The 20,827-nt window shown below is 43.2% G+C and overlaps 1 protein-coding gene and 1 pseudogene across 1 annotated transcript in view; one reads left to right on the top strand and one right to left on the bottom strand.

The window, feature by feature from the left end:
- Positions 1-3,866: 3,866 nt before the first annotated feature.
- PRKAR2A (protein kinase cAMP-dependent type II regulatory subunit alpha) overlaps positions 3,867-20,827 on the top strand; it is a 113,093-nt gene continuing 96,132 nt past the window's right edge. The window contains exon 1 of the mRNA XM_011291413.4: positions 3,867-4,396. Within this exon, the coding sequence (XP_011289715.1) occupies positions 4,144-4,396 (253 nt within the window). The 5' untranslated portion in view covers positions 3,867-4,143. The remainder of the gene's footprint in view (positions 4,397-20,827) is intronic.
- LOC109496992 lies at positions 12,360-12,843 on the bottom strand (annotated as a pseudogene).

Genomic DNA, 20,827 nt, shown 5'->3' with positions numbered 1-20,827 from the left:
ATATTATCTCAACACATAATTCTTTCCCTACAGTTCTTTTGAGTCTGGAACCCCCTATGCCCTTTCTAACCTTTTCATTGGTTTGGTCTTATTTCTTTATCCCCATGTAACTCAATGTTTAGTGGGCAAGAATTTTTACCCCCACTTTCAGATGTGGAAGCTATGGCTCAGACAGGATAAACTGATCTGTGAAGATCATTGGCAAATTGATAATAGAGGACAGGTAATAGAGTGAGGTCTGGGTATCCACAGGCCTGAAGAAAGGCTTGTGATGCTATCAGAGGCTGTCCTGGGGCTGCTTGACCCAAGCTCCAGGAGGCCTGTCTGTGCCACAGGGTCAAAGCCCAGGCATCTGACCTGTGAGTCAGGCCACAGAGAGCACACAGTCCCTACAGGCACTGGGAAAGCCCCAGGGCCAGATGTTCCCTGAGGGCTCTCTTTTCTGCTTTCTCTGCTCTGGTGAGCATGTAGGCCTGTGACTCTCCAGCCAGGCTCTCCCTTGCTTTCCAGGTTCAGTCCTTGCCCTGACGGGTCTCTGAGGCAGATCCAAGGTCCACTACAGAGACTGACACTTTCTGGGGACACAGTGTCCTGGGAGGGGGTGGCTCACAGGTACAGAAACACGTGCCTTGGGATTTAACTGCTTCCTGGGGCATGGATGCTTGTTAAAATAGACCAGACTTTCTGGACCAAAGGCAGTGGCCCCATGAGGGAGGCATTATAGAGGCTGAAGGACAGCTTGGGTGATGACAGAGAAAACATAACCTATTTCTCCAATTATTCCTGTCAACGAGGATCATAAACGCTTTTAAGGCAAAATAGAAACTGATGGTGGTAGATACTAAATGAGCTGGGATGACTGACTGGACCAGTGGGGCTGGTGTGCAGAGATGATCAGGTGACCAATGGGTCCCTGGAGACAAGTAGGGGAATGGAGTGGCTTAGAGATCCCCTTTGGGCAGAGAAGAGGGAGGTGTTGTTGCTGGGGCTGAGTCTCCTCCCCCACCCCCAGTGGGCAGAGGAGTATAAGCTGGGAGGTCTGAGCCAAGAGAAGCCTTCCAGAGGAGTCTGGGAGAGTTTGGGTGTATCCCTTCTTCCTGGAAAGAGAAAAAAAAAAAACAACAACAAAAAACAAATTTTAAAATAATAAACCTATCAGGGCACCTGGGTGGCTCAGTTGGTTAAGCATCTGACTCTTGATCTCAGCTCGGGTCTTGATCACACGGTTGTGAGTTCAATCAAGATTACATGAAATCTACTGTTTCGTTGGACATAATAGTTGGTGCCCCACCCATGTTCATTTTCACCAGACCCACTACTATGGGGCTAACCATGTACCCCACCTGTATTACTGTGTATCCATAGTTGTAAAATCTCTGATAATTGGCCCCATTGTGTTCATGTCTGCTTGAGGTTGTTGGTGTGGCAGTCTGTGCAAGATTTGACTGCCTGCTGGGTAGTGACTCCTAGGACTGGCTTGGAGCTGAGTGCCTGTCAGTGCTCTGGGAACTCCTCTTCTCTACCACAGTCTCTGTATTTCTCTTGCTTTTGAGAGTCTGTGTTTTTGGCCTTTTCACCCACCATCACACTGTTGGCAGCTGTTTCCCGGTTACTGGCTGCCTGTGGGTCTGGTTGCCACAGTAACCTCCAATGGTGCAGCTGGCTGGACAGGCTTGAACAAAGGCAGTCCTAGGAGGGTAAGGGTAGAAGATGTGGGATTCGGGGACCTAGTATTCTTTCTCTAGGGTACCCTTCTTTGGCCAGCTCAGCTAGGCATTCATGAAGGCCCTTGAGACTCCACTTACTACAGAAGGGCTTCTTGGAAGGTGCAGGGATGGATCCCTACTCTTGGACCAGGTGTTAGGGGAGGGGAGCCAAGTAGGGCCTCGAGGCTGGCTGGCTGTCCTTCCTCTCTCTCAGGCTGGTTTGGAACAGCTATGGGTTTCCTGCTTTCTGTTGCTGTCGTTCCTTCCAGTTCCAAAGATGCCCTTTGAATGTCCCGTTTGCTGGATAGATGGTGAAGCTTTGGTGCATCTGAGAGCAAACCGACCTGCTCCTGGCAGAGGCTGATGGAAGTTCCTTGGTGTGACTGGGAGAGCCTACCCACACCCAGCTCTGTCATCAGCCCTGGAGTAGCCTTCCTCTATCTTATTTTGTAATTGAGGTCAGAGTCCTAACTGTACAGGCACCTGTCCCCCTTTAAAACATATAAAACCTGAAGAATGAGCAAACTAGGGAGTGGAGTTATGAATTCGCCTTTCCAAAGGGTTGGTTGTAGGATTGTTTGAAGCAGGCAGATCCTCAGGCGTGGTGGTGCAGTGGGAGTCACACCCAGGTTTTCTGGGTATGTTCTGACTCCTGGAAAACTTGGAAGGGTCGGTTTACTCAAGAGCAGAGAAGAGTTGGGAAACCCTGCCCCTTTAGCTTCTTACTGCCTATCCTTAGTGCAGTGTTCATATGCTGAGATCAGAAACACAGCTTTGAAGAAAAGTATCCTAGTTCTGAGACGGGTCAGGAGAACAGTTTCACTGGCTTTGCTTGGTGTGTGGAAACCATTCATTCATTCATTCATTCATTCATTCATTCATTCATTCAGTAAATCTCTAAAGAGTGTGCAGTAAGGACCAGCAGGAAACAAGTTGGATACTATCCCTCCTCTCACAAAGTAGAGGGTCCAAGACTCTTTCTAGGCGCCCAGGAACATAACCAGGGAGACACTGCTATTTGGAATCACAGGCCTACCTGGCCTAGAGCATGGGTGGCTTCTATACCAGTGGGGATCGGTTGCTCTTATTTCCAGAAGCTCAGTTCCCAGCAGCACTGAGCTCCTGGGTGTGTGCCAAGCCAATATGAGAGGTCTTAGTGCTGATTTTAATTAATACTAGGTAATTACCAGGTGGAGCTTAACCATCCTAAATGCCTTTGAGGTTCCCAAGCTTACAGCTAGTCACTTTCTGGCTGGGCCCAGCAACGAGAGGCAGGACTCTGTCCTATGCCTACCCAGCCTTTTGTTAGCATTGTGGCCCAGGGCAGTCACCTTTTTCTATTCCCTTCCAATCTGGTGTGGGTGAAGGGGGCAACTTGGGAAATAGCCTAGCCTCTCCAATTCACCTATGCCCCCTCCCTAGGGGCAAAGGATAACAGTGCTTTGTGGTCTGCTCAACACCATCAGTGTGAGTCCAGGGTGGAGTGTGGGAAGAGAAGAGGTGCGCAGGCCTAGTCCTGGGAATCTTGGTGGGAATGCTCAAGAGGAGGAACAGGCATAGAGGTTGTTCCTGCCCTGGGCCTTATTCCAGTTTCTCCAAGTTTGGCTTAGTGACTCTTCCAGGCTTATTTCTCTGCCTGTGGCTCCCAAATTACTGTATCACTGAAACTCCTACTATCTACAAGGCCTTCCCCGTTTGACATTTTGCAGATCTCTTGCCAGACTTCCGAGGGTCTTGTGGTCATGCCACCATTCCACCCAGTGACCAGGGTGGTCCTAACTTTTTACCAGGCCTCCGAGTCAGCTTGAATGTCACCTCCTAAAGTGGGCCCTCTTGCTCTCCACCACAACTGGAACCACACTGAGGTTTTAATGTATGTGCCTGCGTCTGGCTCTCTGGCTGTAGGCTGTGTCCGTGGAGCCTACCAGGTGTTGGCAAACAGGAGGCTCTTAGCGAGTGTTGAAACAATACATGAAAGGTCTTAGGGACTAGGTGAAAAGCACTGACGACTCCCTTTAGCGGGTAGACCACTCATTACCACGACTCGATCTCGACCTCGGACGGCTCTGAGCCAGCGTGCTGCCCAGCGGCGCACGCGCACTGAGGGCCGGCGGGCGGCGGGGGCGCGCACGCCCGCGGCCGCGTGCGTCACAACCCGGGCTCCTGCCCCGCCCGTCCCGCCTGCCCGCCTGTCGGTCCCCGAGGCGGCGGCGGCGGCTGCCCAGTGACAGCGGCGGCGGCGCCAGGCCAGCCGTAGTAGCGTAGGGTCGTGCGGCCTGGAGACGCACACCGGGCAGAAGGGCGGCGCGAGGAAGGCCGGAGCCGGGTCGCGCGGGAGGAGACCTTGCGGGCACCAGGCGAGAGGCCGGCGTGAGGGAGCGCGGAGCTAGTGGCCGCCGGCGGCCCGGACCCGCCTGTCCTCGCGGCCGCCGCCGGCATGAGCCACATCCAGATCCCGCCGGGGCTCACGGAGCTGCTGCAGGGCTACACGGTGGAGGTGCTGCGGCAGCAGCCGCCCGACCTCGTCGACTTCGCGGTGGACTACTTCACCCGCCTGCGCGAGGCCCGCTTGCAAGCCGCCAGCCCGCCCGCTGCCCCTCCTTCCGGCTCCCAGGCTCTAGAGCCCGGCCCTGGCCTGGTCACCGACGCGAAGGCGGAGAGCGAGTCGGAGGACGACGAGGACTTGGATGGTAGGCGGCGGGCTGGGCCGACGTTCGCGGTGGGGGGACGGAGGGGGCGGTGCAGGGGTCTCCAGCGATCTAGAGGGGCCGCGGGGGCCGAGCACACTGGCTGGGACCTTGGAGCTCTCCAGCAGAGTTTGCCCGGGTTTCCCGAGCCGCGGGCGTGAGCCCCGCGTGCTCCACTTCCCAGCTGCGCTCCACGGTCCTCTGAGCCCCGAGCGCACCGAGTGAGTTGTCAGATTCAGCCTGGGAGCAAATGTGCGCGCCTTCGGCCCGCGTGGTGGCGCGGAGCCCACGTCGGCCTCGCCTCTACGGGGGGACACTTCGCCCGGTTTCGTGCCGAAGACAAGGACGCTCACATCCACCGACTCGCTCGTGTTCAATAACCGGGATGGTAACTTTGGAAATCATTTGTTTTGTGAAAAGTTACGGTGAAAACTAAGCATAGACAAAAGTAGACAGATAAAGGGTGAAATGAACCCCTGTATGCCACTATCCACATTCAACAGTTTAAATATCTGTCACAAATGTTTCATTTCTACTTTTTTTTTTTTTTTTTTCTTTGCTGAAGTATTTTCAAGCAAATACCAGTCGGGTCATGTCGCCTCTGCATAACTGGACATGCATTTCTTAAAATATTCTTAGTATTTCTTAAAATTTCTGAAAATATTTATTAAAATATATGTAGTATATATTTAAACTTGAGTAAAACGATTGGATCACATTTGGTGAGGGTAAACGATAATTATCTTGTTTAGCATATAGGGTGTAGGAAAAAAGACAACTCTTTTCTATATCTGGTTTAAGCAAGGCTGTCAAAAAGCAATTCCATTTTCCGTGGTTGCTTTAACCTAAGCTTGGTCAGTTTAACAGTAGAATAATCCTAGTTTTGAACCGCCAAAATTTAACAAAACAATGAAAACAGAGACCAAGCTAGAGACTTTAGTGTTATTAGAGCATACTGGAAAAAAACAAAACAAAACAAAACTAGTTCTGAGTTGAATCCACATTCAGGTCACACTAACAAGGAGTTAATTATCGGTCATTGCTGTTGGAGGTCGTAAGCTTCAGTGTTGTGGACAACTTCCCATAGTTTATTCACCATTAAGAGTAGAAATGGTTCTTCTGTGTTTCTTTGACATTGCATATTAAATTATGAGGTTTTTGCCTAAAGTTTCAAAATCAAGTTGTTATTTTCCAAGTCTCCTGCACAGATTCGCTTTGTGGTCTAAGAGAAGTGGTCAGACCTGTTTGATTTCAGATTCACTTTAAAATGGGGACAGTGACAATGATCTCCCAGGGATAAATGTGTCTTTAAAAGTTTTATTTCAGGAGTGTCTGCTATGTTTGTTTCATTGACACATATATAAATCACAAAGCTGTAACCTGCTTTGTGAAATTTTTATGTATACACGTTAGTATTTTAGAAATTAGTCCCAGATGAGTGAAACAGTTTACAAGTTTTGTGTTATCTTTGTCATCTTTGATATCTTTTTAAAAATTGAGTTGACTTAAATCTTTGTGACTCTGTGCTTTATTTTACTAACATGTAAATATTTGTTATTTATATTTCTAGAGTGGCTGTGCTACGTATAATTATAGAAATCAACACAAGGTGAACTTTTATTTACAGATAATAGACTAAAAATACATTGCACACAATGAGATACCACTTCACACCCATGAGGATGGGTATTATGAAAAAAAATAGCAAGTGTTGATGAGAATGTAGAGAAGTGGGAGCCCTTGTTCATTACTGGTGGGAATGTAAAATGGTCTGGCTGTTGTGGAAAACAGTTTGGTGGTTCCTCAAAAAGTTAAACATAGAATTACCGTATGATCGAGCAATTTCACTGCTCTGTATATATCCCAGGAAATTGAAAGCAGGGAGCCAAACATATAGTTACATGCCAGTGTTCACTGCAGCATTATTCACAATATCCAAAAGGTAGAAACAACCCCTGTCCTATTAGAAGATGAATGGATAAGTAAATTGTGGTATATACATACAATGAAATACTATTCATCCTTTAATAAGAATGAAATTCTGATACATGCTACAACATGGATGAACCTTGGAAACATTATGCTATTGCAATATGCCAGACACAAAAAGACAAATATTTTATGATTCCACTTATATGAGGTACCTAAAATAAGTAAATTCAGAGAGATATAAAGTAGAATACAGGTTAACTGGCAGCTGGAGGTTGCTGGTAATGGGGTGTTATTGTTTAATGGGTGTTGAGTTTCTGTTCGGGATGATAAAGTTCTGAAATTGGATAGGGGTGATGGTTGCACAACACTGTGAATGTACTTAATGCTGTGAGTTGTACACTTAAATGTGTAAAATGGTAAATTTTATGCTATGTATATTTTACCACAATTTTTTAAATGTTTATTTTGAGAGAGAGTGAGCTAGCAGGGGAGGGGCAGAGAGAGAGAGGGAGAGAGAGAATCCTGAGCAGGCTCCGCACTGTCAGTGCAGAGCCCTACTTGGGGCTCTGTCTCACCAACTGTGAGCTCATGACTTGAACCAAAATCAAGAGCCAGATGCTTAACCGACTGAGCCACCCAGGTGCCCCTACCACAATTTTTAAAAAGACAAGAAAAGAAATACATATCCAGTGATTAGGAACATTAGGGCAATAAGCCTATAATACTTAAAATAAGAAATAGGATATGTAGTGTTAGATATGTATATAACAAAGAGATTTTGTTTAGTATGGCTAACCACCAATTCAGTTTATAAAAATTATATGCTATTTGAAACACTCTTTTAATAACAGTTTTGATATCAAATAACACATTAAGTATGAAGTATTATAATGAATATTTAACTCTTGGGAAAACCTGAAGAGTTCGGATTTATTTTTTAATTTTTTTAAAATTTATTTATTTATATTGAGAGAGAGAGAGAGACAGAGCAAGCGCATGCATGTGCGCGCCTGGGGGAGGGGCAGAGAAAGAAGGAGAGAGAATCCCAAGCAGGCTCCAGTGCTACCAGCGCAGAGCCTGATGTGGGGCCTGAACCCACAAAACTGTGAGATCATGACCTGAACAGAAACCAAGAGTTGGATGTTTAATCGACTGAGCCCGCCAGGTGCCCCAAGAGTTTAGATTTATTAATATGTTTCTGTAACTGCATCCTCATGAGGACAATAATTGGTATCCAGACTTGGTTCACTTCTATAATTATCATAAAACATACACCTGTGGGTCTCCCAGCATATATATATATATATATATATATATATATATATATATATATATATGTATGTATACATACATACACATATATATACACACACACACATTAATATTATATTGTATTATATCATATTATATTAGTAGTATATTTATGTGATATATATATATTTGGTAACAGCTTTGTGGAATATAATTCACATACTATATAATTCACCCATTTAAAGTGTATAGTTCAGTGGTTTTATTATATTCAGAGATATGTGCAACCATCACCACAGTTTTAGAACAGTTTTTGTCACCCCAAAAAGAACCCCATACTCTTTAGCCATCAACTGCCAACACCTCCATTCCCCTCTCATCTGCTTTCTGTCTCTATAGATTTGCCTATCCTGGACATTTCATATTAATGGAATCGTGCAGTATATGGTCTTTTGCCATTAATGAAATCGTGCAGTATATGGTCTTTTGCCATTAATGAAATCGTGCAGTATATGGTCTTTTGCCATTCATATGAAATGTCCAGGATAGGCAAATCTATAGAGACAGAAAGCAGATGAGAGGGGAATGGAGGTGTTGGCAGTTGATGGCTAAAGAGTATGGGGTTCTTTTTGGGGTGACAAAAACTGTTCTAAAACTTCTTTCACATGGCATAGTGTTTTTAAAGTTCATCAGTGTTGTTGCATAAATTAATGTGTCACTCCTTTTTATTACTGAATGTTCTATTGTATGGATATACCACATTATTTTATCCATCAGTTGATGGGCATTTAGGTTGTTTTCACTTTTTAGCTTTTATGAATAATGTTGCTATGAATATTTCATGTGTACAAGTTTTCGTGTGGACGCATGTTTTTCTCTTTGAGGTGTATACCTTGGAGTAGAATTGTTTGATCATATGGTAACTCTTTGTTTAACCTTTTGAGGAACTGCCAGATTGTTTTCCAAAGTGGCTGCACCATTTTACATTCTAACCAGCAGTGTATTAAGGGTTCTAATTCCTTCATGTCCTTGTTAACACTTACAGTCTTCTTTATAATTAAAAAAAATTTTTTGTGTGTTTATTTACTTTTCAGAGACAGAGTGTGAGCAGGGGAGGGTCAGAGAGAGAGGGAGACACAGAATCCAAAGCAGGCTTCAGGCTCTGAGCTGTCTGCATGGAGCCTGACATGGGGCTCGAACCCACGAACTGTGAGATCATGACCTGAGCCGAAGTCAGGCCTAACTGACTGAGCCACCCAGGTGCCCCTACAGTCTTCTTTATAACAGCCATCCACATGGATGGAAAGTAGTACCTCATTGTAGTTTTGCTTTGCAGTTCCTCAAGTGATGTTGAGCATCTTTTCAAATGGTTCTTGGTCATTTGTGTATCTTTTTTTTGAGAAATGTCTATTCAGGTCCTTTGTCCATTTTTTAATTGGGTTTTTTTTTTAATTTTTGAGTTGTGAGAGGTCTTTATGTATTGTAAACAAGTCCTTTATCAGATGTACGACTTACAATTATTTTCTCTCATTTAGTGAGATGTTTTTTCAATTTTTGATATTGTTTTGAAGCAGAAAAGTTTTTTTTTTTTAATTTTTTTTTTTCAACGTTTATTTATTTTTGGGACAGAGAGAGACAGAGCATGAACGGGCAAGGGGCAGAGAGAGAGGGAGACACAGAATCAGAAACAGGCTCCAGGCTCTGAGCCATCAGCCCAGAGCCCGATGCGGGGCTTGAACTCACGGACCGCGAGATTGTGACCTGGCTGAAGTCGGACGCTTAACCGACCGCGCCACCCAGGCGCCCCAGAAAAGTTTTTTATTTTGATGAAGTCTAATGTATCATTTTCTTTTTTGTTTGTGATTTAGGTGTCATATTTAAGAAACCATGACCAAAAGCAAGATCATGAAAATTAACCTCTGTTTTCTTTTAAGAGTTTTATAGTTTTAGCTCTTACATTTAGGTATTGGTACATTTTGAGTAATTTTTTGTGGACAGTGTCAGGTACTTCATTCTTTTGCATGTGGTTATCCAGGTGTTCCAACACCATTCATTAAAAGATGGTTTTCCCCCCATTTAATTGTCTTCGTACTTTTGTTGAAAGTCAATTGACTGTGGTATGTCATTGTTTCTAACTCCATTCTGTTCTACTGATCTGTGTATCTGTCATATCCCACTACTACACTGATTGGTAAGATTTGTAGTAATTTTGGAATCAGCAAGTGTTAGTTCTCCAACTCTGCTCTTTTTCAAAATTGTTTTGGCTTTTGTAGTTCCTTGAATTTCTATATGAATTTTAGAATTAGCCTGTCAATTTCTGTAAGGAAAGCAACTGGGATTTTGATAGAGATTGCATTGAATTTGTAGATTAATTTGGAAAGTATTGCCATCTTAACATTATTAGGTCATCTAAATCTATGAATATGGGATGTCTTTCCATTTGTTTAGACCCTCTTTAATTTTTAAAGATAACAATGTTTTGTAGTTTTCAGAGTATAGGTTTTGCACTTCTTTTGTTAAATTTATTCCTAAGTAATTCGTTCCTTTTGATGTTATTGTAAATGGAATTGTTTTCTAAATTTCATTTTCACATTGCTCATTGCAAGTGTGTACAAATAGTTAATTTTTAAAAATAGTGACCTTGTTTCTTGCAACCTTGCTGGGCTTGTTTTCTAGTTCTAGTAGTTTTTTTAGTGGATTTTTTAGGATTTTTCCCCAGCATTTTTACTGTACAGCATAGACCACATAACATAGGAGTTGGTCCAAACAACATTAGCAGAACTTTTTTGGAATTGCTTAATAATGATATTCCCGCAGTTCACATATCTGGATCTCTCAGCAGGATTTTGACACTGTTGAACCACCCTCTCTTGAAATTCTCTTCCTCTTGGCAGCTGTGTCTTCATTCACCCGGCTCTCCGTCCACCACTTGGCCTCTCTGCCCTCTAAATGATGGCTTATGATCTCCAGAATTTAGTTTAACTTTTTTGCCTCAGTGAACAATTCTTTTCCTGAGCATTTTTACTGCCTTGAACCTGGATCTTCAAAATCAAAACTTTTCTGCTCATACACATACCTATTTATGCTTTTTTTTTTTTGAGCGGGGGGTGGGGGGGAGTGGGGGGTGGAAGGTGGGGGGGTGGAGGGGACAGGGACAGAGAGAGGGGCAACATGGAATCCAAAGCACACTCCAGGCTCTGAACTGTAAGCACAGAGCCTGATGAGGGGCCCAAACTCACAAACCATGAGATCATGACCTGAGCCAAAGTAGGACACCTAACTGACTGAGCCACCTAGGCACCCCTTTCTTGTCTTATTCTTTATTTTTAATAGAAAAGGTTATAGGCATTTAAAAATTTCTCTACTGTGTTGTCATAATGAATTTTTTTATTGTGATAGACTATACATAAAATTTATTATTTTACCATTTTAAAGTATAAAATTCAGGGGCATTGAATACATTCATTATTTTGTGCAACCAACACCACTATTTTGTTCTTCTTTTTAAAGGTTGTTTTTGACGAGGCTTCTGGGTGGCTCAGTTGGTTAAGCTAAATCCGACTTTGGCTCATGTCATGATCTCATGGTCCGTGAGTTCAAGTCCCATGTCAGGCTCTGTGCTGACAGCTCAGAGCCTGGAGCCTGCTTCAGATTCTGTGTCTCCCTCGCTCTCTGACCCTCCCCCGCTCATGCTCTGTCTCCCTCTTTCTCTCAAAAAATAAATAAACATTAAAAAATAATAATAAGTAAAAGTGTTTTGGGGGAGCACCTGGGTGGCTCAGTTGGTGCCAACTCTTGATGTTAGCTCAGGTGTTGGTCTCCGAGTTGTGAGTTAAAGTCTCATGTTGGTCTCCATGGTGGGTGGGAACCTACTTAAAAGAAAAAAAAAAAGATTATTTTAGGTTTTTGAGGCTCCTGGCAATTCAATATGAATTTTGTGATCAGTTTTTCCATTTCTGCCAACAAGCCTGTTTTCTGGGGCACCTGGTGGCTAAGTTCAGTTAAGCATCTGGCTCTTGATTCTAGCTCAGGTTATGATCCCAAGGTCATGGGATTGAGCCCTATGTTGGATTCCATGCTGAGCATGGAGCCTACTTGGGATTCTCTGTCTCCCTCTCTCTCTCTCTCTGCCCCTCCCCACCCCCTTTTGCAAAATAAATAAACGTTTTTAAAAAAGAGGCCTGTTTTTTTATTTAATCATCAGAATGTTGATTGTTAGTATATACAGCTACAGCTGTTTTTTTTGTGTGTTGTTTTGTACCCTGAAACCTGTGGATTTTTTAGAGTTTTCTGTATATAAGGTCATGTAATCAGTGAATAGTTTTGTTTGTTCCCTTTCATTTTGATTGCCTTTTATTTATTTTTCTTGCCTAATTGCTCTGGCTAGGACTTTCAGTACTATGCTGAATAGACATGAATTGACAAGGCATCCTTGTCTTCTTCCTGATCTAGCGGGAAATTTTTCAGTCTTTTACCATTGAGTAAGATGTTAGTTGTGTTTTTTTGTTTGTTTGTTTTTGTTTTTAATAAATGCTGTTCACCATGTTGAGGAAATTCCCTTTAATTCCTGGTTGTTGAGTGATTTTATCATGAAAGGGTATTAAATTTTGTTAGATGTTTTTTGTGCTTCAGTTGAGATGATGTAGCTTTTTCCTTTCATCTTTTAATGTTGTATACTACACTGATTGATTTTTGTATGTTGAACCACCCTTGCATTTTTGGGGTAAATCCCACTGGGTCACATTTTAAGGTATAATCCTTTTGATATACTGCTGGATGTAGTTTGCTGGTATTTTGTTGTCATAATGATTTCTTGCTGCATTTTGTAAATTAAGTGAATATATTATACTCTACTTAATTATTCTCCTTTTAGGTTGCCTCCAGATGTTTGCTTGCATGAACTTTTTTATGTATATGGGTTTTGATAATTTATTAAAGTAATGAATTTAAGCATTGGCATTGATGACTTCATCCTCAGTTCCTGGCTCAGATGGAAGTAATCTGTTTAACAATCTCAGAAGGACTGTGCAGGTCAGTGAGTTGCTTGTGGATCCTCATCTGAAAAAGATCCCAAGTCTTACTACCATCACCACAAGGAGTTTTCTAAGTAGTGATTCTCAGAGTCTTGTTAGGCATCTGAACTGTTCCATCCATTTTGAGGTTCTTTTCTTTTGCTTCAAGTCAGCACATAACCTTCTCAGAGGTTTTATATTGTGGCTGGTTAGGGTAACTGTAGTTTGGTGAATCACTACCTCTGGTTCCCGGGGTGATTATTCTGTTATATTTAAGAGCCAGAGCTGCAGCTCAGCTTCCTGACAGAATTGTTCCTCTGGGAGAGCCAACAGCAGTGAGTCAAGAGCAGGAGCCAGCACCCCAAGCTCCACTGCAGCTGTGACCATGTCTTCCTCAAAGATTGCATAAGCCTTTTTAAAATTTTTGGCTTATTCCCCTAGAATAGATTGATAGAAATATAATTATTAGGTCAAAATGTACTTTTTTTGGTCATTTAATAAGTATAGTCTTATGCTTTTCAGAAGGATTGTTCCAATCAGTATACACAGTCATCAGCAACATGTGAATACCAAATTTGCTGTGCCATTGATAGCACAAGGTATTAAAATTCTTTAAAAAGTACTAATTTGGAGAAATTTTTTCTCAATGTTTTAATTTCAGTTTTACTCATTGTAGGAAGGTTGAATGTTCATCTTCATCTAATGTTTGCTCATGTTTCATGTAGGGCTGTATACTTCAGATACTTACTTTAACTGAATTGGTAAGAATTACTCCTTGCTTTTGTTTTAGTTTTTTTTAAGTAATCTCTACCCCCAGTGTGGATCTCAAACTCAGGACCCCAAGATCAAGGGTCACATGCTCTACTGACTGAGCCAGCCAGGTGCCCTGACTCATAGCTTTTGGAAGGTGAGAGAGAGAGGAGAGTCAAGATTTACTCCTCCTCACACCATATCTGGGGTGAACCTAGTATTACTTTGGAATACCAGAGGGATGGTGCTGTTAATAAAGATACTAGATAAAGAAAAGCTGTTGTTTCTGTTCTTATAGCACTTCTGACACTACCTGGAGTTAGTGCAGACCTCACAAGTTAAAGGCTCAGTCCCACAAGATGGCCCCCATACTTCAGATGCTAATCACAAGTCCTGGCCTCCTATACTTCTAACAGACCATCCATAAATTTGGGGGTTTCCATGACCCCCTCCTGGAGTTTGATAATTTGCTAGAATGGCTCACACAACTTAGGAAAATGCTTTACTTACTGTTACCAGTTTATTATAAAGGATACAAGTCAGGAACAACCAAATGGAAGAGATACATAAGGCAAGGTATATGGGAAGGGGCACAGAGCTTCTGTGCCCTCTCTGAGCATACCACCCTTCCAGCACCTCAGTGTGTTCAACCTGGAAGCTCTGAACCCATTTATTTAGGTTTTCTGGAAGTTCTGTTATGTAGGCATGGTTGATTAAATCGTTGGTCATTGGTGATGAGCTCAATTCAAAGCCCTTCTTCCCTCCCTCTTGGTCTAGGGACTGAAAGTTCCAATCACCTGGTTGGTTCCTCTAGTAACTAGTCATCTCATTAGCATAAGCTTAGGTGTGGTTGAAAGGGCCTTATTATGAATAACCAAAGACATTCCTCTCAATCACTTAGGAAATTCCAAGGGTTTTAGGGGCTCTGTGCAAGGAACCAGGGCCAAAGACCAAGTAAATATTATTATATCACAGTATCACACTGGGAAATTTCAAAATTAATCTTTCTCCCTCCCCTCTTCTCTCTCCTCTCCTCTTCCTTCCTTTCCTCTCAAGGGGAAGACAGAGTTGGACCTACTGCATGAATTTGAAAGGCTTGCAGGATGGCCTGGTAGAAATAGCCAGCAGGCCTGAGTTCCTGGGTGGCTCAGTCAATTGAGCATCGACTCTTGATCTTGGCTCAGATCATGATCTTCAGTTTGTGAGTTGGAGTGTCCATCAGGCTCTTCATTGACAGTGTGGAGCCTGCTTGGAATTCTCTCCCTCTCTCTCTGCCCCTACCCCACTCGTGCTCTCTCTTAAAATAAATGAATAAACTTAAAAAAAAAAAAAAGAAAAGAAATAGCCAGCAGGATGGTAATCACAGGCCTGGAACTGGAAGACAGGTCAAGGCTAGATGAGAGGTGTGAGGAGCCATCAGTGTGATATGGGAGTGGATGAGGCTGTCCTATCCAGTTTGAAGAGAATAAGGCTGTGACAGTGATGAAGTTTTGGAGGTGATGAAGGGGTTCATGGGGTCTGGAGCAGACTGCCAAGATAGAATTTTTGAAGACGTCTTTGGTGCAAAAAGGTAATCTTATTAAAGCATGGGGACAGGACCATGGGCAGAAAGAGCTGCACTGTAAGTGGGGGGTGGTGGTGACTGTTTTATGGAGTCTGGGGAGATTAAGTCAAGAGGGAGTTTCCAAAGAGACTTTCACATGCTAAAAACTTACTGGAGGCTCAGCTATTGTCAAGTTAAGGTTGTTTTTCCCTCTAGCAAAGCATTACATTAAGACAGTAGGGAGTTCCTGGACTTTAGGCTGTTGATGGGATTGCCTTTTTTGGGTAAACTGGTGGAGTCCCTTATCAGTTTAACCATTTGTTTTTTGTCCTTTCTTGTTTTGGGGTAGCCAGGAGTGTCCAAAGTATAGGACACCTGTCCCACTGGGAGGGGGGATGGTGCTAGCTTGTGTTTTGCCCTCAGCCTGCTTCATCAACATGCTGCCTCAGCCACACTGATCCTGGGACCTCTGACAGACATTCTGGTTTTTTGTTTGTTTTTTGAGAGAGAGGGCACAAGTGAGAGAGGGAGAGAAGGAGAATCCCACCAGGGGCAGAGAGGGAGAGAGAGAGAGAAGCAGGGCTCACCTGGGGCTCATGTTTTGTGCTCATCACCCGAAGTGGGGCTGTGCTCATCCAAAGTGGGGCTCATGTTCACCCGATGTGGGACTCGTGACCTAAGCCGAAGTTGATGCTTAGTGACTGAGCCACTCAGGCACCCCTAACATTCTGTGTTTAAAAAGTATGGGTAAATGCCAAGATTTAAGACAAGATTTAGGGTGAGAATGAGACCCTCATGTGGATGTAGTTTCTCCACATCCTCTTGTCTTTTTATTTATTTGCTTGTTTGTTTATTTGTTTATAAGTTTTTAAATGTTTATTTTTGAAAGAGAGAGAGAGAGAGAGACAGACAGACAGACAGAGAATGAGCACGAGCGGGGGAAGGGCAGAGAGAAAGGGAGACACAGAATCCAAAGCAGGCTCCAGGCTCTGAGCTGTCAGCACAGAACCTGATGCAGGGCTGGAACTCACAAACTGAGCCACCCAGGGGCCCCAATATTGTCTTTTTAAACAAATAATTTGAGGGGCTCCTGGGTGGCTCAGTGGGTTGAGTATCCGACTTTGGCTCAGGTCATGACCTCATGGTTCGTGAGTTCAAGCCTCGCGTGGGGCTCTGCGCTGACAGCTCAAGGCCTGGAGCCTGCTTCTGATTCTGTGTCTCCCTCCCCTCAGCTCCTCCCCTGCTCGCACTCTGTCTCTCTCTCAAAATAAATAAAGATTAAAAAAATAATTAAAATAATTTGAGTGAAATTCATGTAACATAAAATTCATCATTTATTTATTTTTTAAATATTTATTTAGTTTTGGGGGAGCGCAAGCAGGGAGGGGCAGAGAGAGGGGGACAGAGGATCCAAAGTGGGCTCTGTGCTGACAGGCGAACAGCAGTGAGCCTGATATGGGGCTTGAACTCAGAACCGCAAGATCGTGACCTGAGCCGAAGTCAAGACACTCAACTGACTGAGTCATCCAGGTGGCCCCCTTATTTATTTATTTTTAAATGTTTATTTATTCTGAAAGAGAGAGAGAACGAGTAGGAGAGGGGCAGAAAAGGAGAGAGAGAGAGAATCCCAAGTAGGCTCTGAGCTGTCAGCACAGAGCCCAATGCGGGGCTCACTCTCACGAGCTAGGAGATTATGTATGACCTGAGCTGAAATCAAGAGCCAGATGATTAACCACCTGAGCCACCCAAATGCCCCAAAGTTCATCAATTTACAGTGAACAATTCATTAGCATTTAATACACTTAACTATATTGTATAATAACCACCTCTGTCTTGTTCTGAAACATTTCTATCACTCCCAAGTAAGTGATAATCCTCCATTAAACAGTTTGTACCCATTTCCTCCTCCTGCCTCCTCCCTTCCCTGACAGCCACCAGTCTGCATTCTGTTTCTGTAGGTTTGCCTGTTTTGGACATTTCATATAAATGGAGTCATACAATATGTGATCTTTTATGTCTGCCCCTTCCTCTTGGCATTGTGTTTTCAAGGTTCATCTGTATTGTAGCATGTATCAATCAATACTTCATTCTTTTTTATTGCTGAATAGTATTCCATTATGTGTATGTACTGTAATTCGTTTATCTGTTAATTGGTTGATGGACATTTGGGCATTTTCTACCATTTGGCTATTGTGAATAGTGCTGCTATTGCATACCTGTGCATTTCCTTGTTTGAGTACCTGTTTTTAGTTCTTTTGGGTATATACCCATGAGTAGAATTGTGGGCTCATATAACAATCTGTGTTTAGCTTTTGGAGGAGATGCCAAACTCTCTTCTACAGTGGCCTAACCATTTTACCTTCTTGCCAGTGTACTTGGATTTCAATTTCTCCATGTCATTGCCACTCTTGTCTTTTTGATTATTGTCATCCTAGTGGGTGTGAAATGTATCTTATGGTTTTCATTTGCATTTCCCTAATGACTAAAAATGTTGAACATCTTTTATGTGCTTGTCCATTTGTCTATTTTCTTTGGAAAAATGTCTATTCAGCTCCTTTGTCCGTTTTTAAATTGGGTTGTCTTTGTTGTTGAGATGTACGAGTTTTTTACATATTTCAGATACCAGTGTCTTACCCAATATGTAATTTGCAAATGTTTTTCCCTATTTTGTGAGTTGTCTTTTTACATTCTTGAAGAACACAAGTTTTAAATTCTGATAAAGTTCAATTTGTCTATTTTTTTTCTTTTGTTGCTATGCTTTGAGTGTCATACCCAGTCTGCTTTTTATGGATCCCTACCCCAAAAGAGCACCTTGTCCTCTCTAGTCCATTTTCCAGCTAGTAGCCAGAGATACTTTTTTTTAATGGAGTTCAGATCATATCATTCTTCAGTTTAAATCCCCTCATTGCAAATGGAATGAAATCTACATATCTTCCCTGGTCTACACAATCCTGCAGGATTTTGTCCCAGTCTTTCTCTGTACCTTTTCTCTCTAGCCCTACCCATCCTTGCTTGCTAAGCTTATTTCTACATTTGCCTCACTCTCCCTAATTACTGTATGATTGCTGTGGGCCCTTCCTGAATCTTTCTTTCCTGGCTCTGACAAGCTGGCTCCTCTTCTCTTAGGATTCAGCTTCAGAGAGGCTTTTCAAATTGTCCTGCTTAGAGTGGGTCCTTTTGTTGTTGAGATTAATAGCACCCCAGGTAGTTTACATTAGAACTCTAGTAATGATCTAGAATTCTCCTTTGCTTTTTGTTGTTTCTCTATCAGTAGAACAGAAGCTCCTTGAGGATGGGAAGCTGTCTTATTCTTTGTCTCCAGTGCTTAGCTTACACTTGGTCCATAATGGATACTTAATGAGTGAGTTTCTGACAGCTGATTTTGGAGACTGGCATCACAGAGTACACTGGGGGAGCACAGATACGGGAGCAGCAGAAGCGACTGGTCAGTCAGTGGTGTTGGAAGCAATGGAGAGGTCAGCAGAGGTAAGGCTGGTGTTGAAGTGGTTGCACTCAGCTGTAATTCTCAGGGTGTTTCGTGCTGGTCACAGCCTGTGCTGTGGTTGGACTGGCCCTTGTGCTTATAATTGCAAGACACCCTTCAGCAATAACAATCAGGAAACTTTGAAGAAATAAAGGTTTATTATTTACAGGATGTGGAAATTACACAGCACACGTGGAGCCACACAGCGAGGACGTTGAGGGTGGTTAGCCGGGGAGGGGTGGGGGGAGAGTGCACATGCCTGGGAGTGAGAGCAGGAGCACACACAGGCCCAGGATTCTGCTTTTATTGGGAGTTGAGGGTAGGGGCCTAGGGTTTTCCGGCTCACTATTGGGGAATTTAAAACATAGAAGGAGAAAAAACAAGTGTTCCAAATCATTTATCAGAATCAACCAAGATCTCTAAAACAAAGGAGCCTCAGTGAGGGAAGGCAGCCTGGCTTTTTATCTAATTAAGTGGCTGGCAATGTGTTTATTCAAGATAGCCCTCTTGAAGTAGATGCCTCTTTGAAGTGAATGCCTAATCAGTGTTTAAGTCAGTCCCTTGCGTTACAAAAAAGAACAAAAAAGCTGCATACATTGCACAGGGATAGAGGCTCCAAGTGGAGTTGTGGTGGAAGAGGTCTGGTGGCAGCAACACTGGGAGTGTGTGTGACAGCAGATGGCTGCAGAAGATGCACATAAGGAATGGGGAGTCCATTTTGAAGAAGTGAAGAAAGAACCAGTGATAGCTTGAAAGAGAGGTGGGTGTGAAGGAAGGTTTTTGTTATTGGTAAGACATAGTCCCCCCTAGCATGTTCCTGTCAGAGGAAAGGAGCCAGTGAAGGCAGCTGATGCAAGAAGGCCTTAAGGCTGGGTGGGTGAGAACAGAAACTGGGGACATGTATTCAGAGAGTGGAAAGGAATGTTATTTGCCTTTATTTAATTTAAAAGATAATTTAAGATTTTACTTAAAGGCCTTGTCTTTTACTAGTTGAATCTCATAGAGGTGAATGTTTAAGAAGGGAAAATTATCTCTTGAAACGTGTTGTTATTGATTTTTCTAAGCTTATCTGTCTGTTGGCTATTTTTTTAAAATTTTTTTTCAACGTTTTTTATTTATTTTTGGGACAGAGAGAGACAGAGCATGAACGGGGGAGGGGCAGAGAGAGAGGGAGACACAGAATCGGAAACAGGCTCCAGGCTCCGAGCCATCAGCCCAGAGCCTGACGCGGGGCTCGAACTCCTGGACCTCGAGATCGTGACCTGGCTGAAGTCGGATGCTTAACCGACTGCGCCACCCAGGCGCCCCACTGTTGGCTATTTTTAATACCATGGATCCATGAAAGAGAAATAAATGCATTTAAAAAAAATGTTTATATATTTTGAGAGAGCTTGTTCCGCTCGTGCATGAGAGTGAGCAGGGGAGGGGCAGAGAGAAAGAGAGGTAGAAGGATCCCAGGCAGGTGCTGCACTTCCAGCACAGAGCCTGATGTGGGGCTCAAACTCAAGAACCGTGGGATCATGACCTGAGCCAAAATCAAGAGCTGGACGCTTAACTGACCGAGGTCAGTTAACTACCCAGGTGCTTCTGCATTTTTTTTTTTTTTTTTAAAGATTGCTATAATGCAGACTTTATTTGGGGGAAGGTTCTTTTTAAAAAATAACAACTTCTTCATACAAAATCTTTTCACTAGAAATTAATGAAAAGACAGCTTATTGGAACTTAGTTCTTTTTATTTTTATAATAAAATTAAAAAAAAAATAATGTTTATTTACTCTTTGAAAGAGAGACAGAGTGCCAGCAGGAGAGAGGCAGAGAGACATAGAATCCGAAGCAGGCTCCAGGCTCTGAGATGTCAGCACAGAGCCCAACGTGGGGCTCGAACTCACGAACCATGAGATCATGACCTGAGCCGAAGTCAGACACTTAACTGACTGAGCCACCCAGGTGCCCTTACAAATTAAAAAAAAAATTTTTTTTTTAATGTTTATTTATTTTGAGGGAGAGAGAGACAGAGTGCGAGCAGGGGAGGGGCAGAGAGAGAGGGAGAGAGGGAGAATATGAAGCAGGCTCCAGGTTCTGAGCTGTCAGCACAGAGCCCGATGCAGGACTTGAACTAGACAACCGCGAGATCATGACCTGAGCTGAAGTTGAACGCTCAACTGACTGAGCCACCCAGGAGCCCCATAAATTTTTTTTTTTTAAATGTTTATTTACTTTTAGACAGGGAGAGACAGAGCATGAGTGGAGAAGGGGCAAAGAAAGAGGGAGACACAGAATCCAAAGCAGGCTGCAGCCTCCGAGCTGTCAGCACAGAGCCTGTTGAGTGGCTGGAACCCACAAGCCGTGAGATCATGACTTGAGTCGAAGTTGGACGCTTAACCAACTGAACCACCTAGGCGCCCTTTGAACTTCTTTCAAGTCTCACAACTTTTCACTATCTGATGAGAAATGATGCGCTA

The sequence above is a fragment of the Felis catus genome, chromosome A2 (assembly GCF_018350175.1).
Source record: "Felis catus isolate Fca126 chromosome A2, F.catus_Fca126_mat1.0, whole genome shotgun sequence".
Taxonomy (NCBI): domain Eukaryota; kingdom Metazoa; phylum Chordata; class Mammalia; order Carnivora; family Felidae; genus Felis; species Felis catus.
This window is presented reverse-complemented; position numbering and strand designations above follow the sequence as displayed.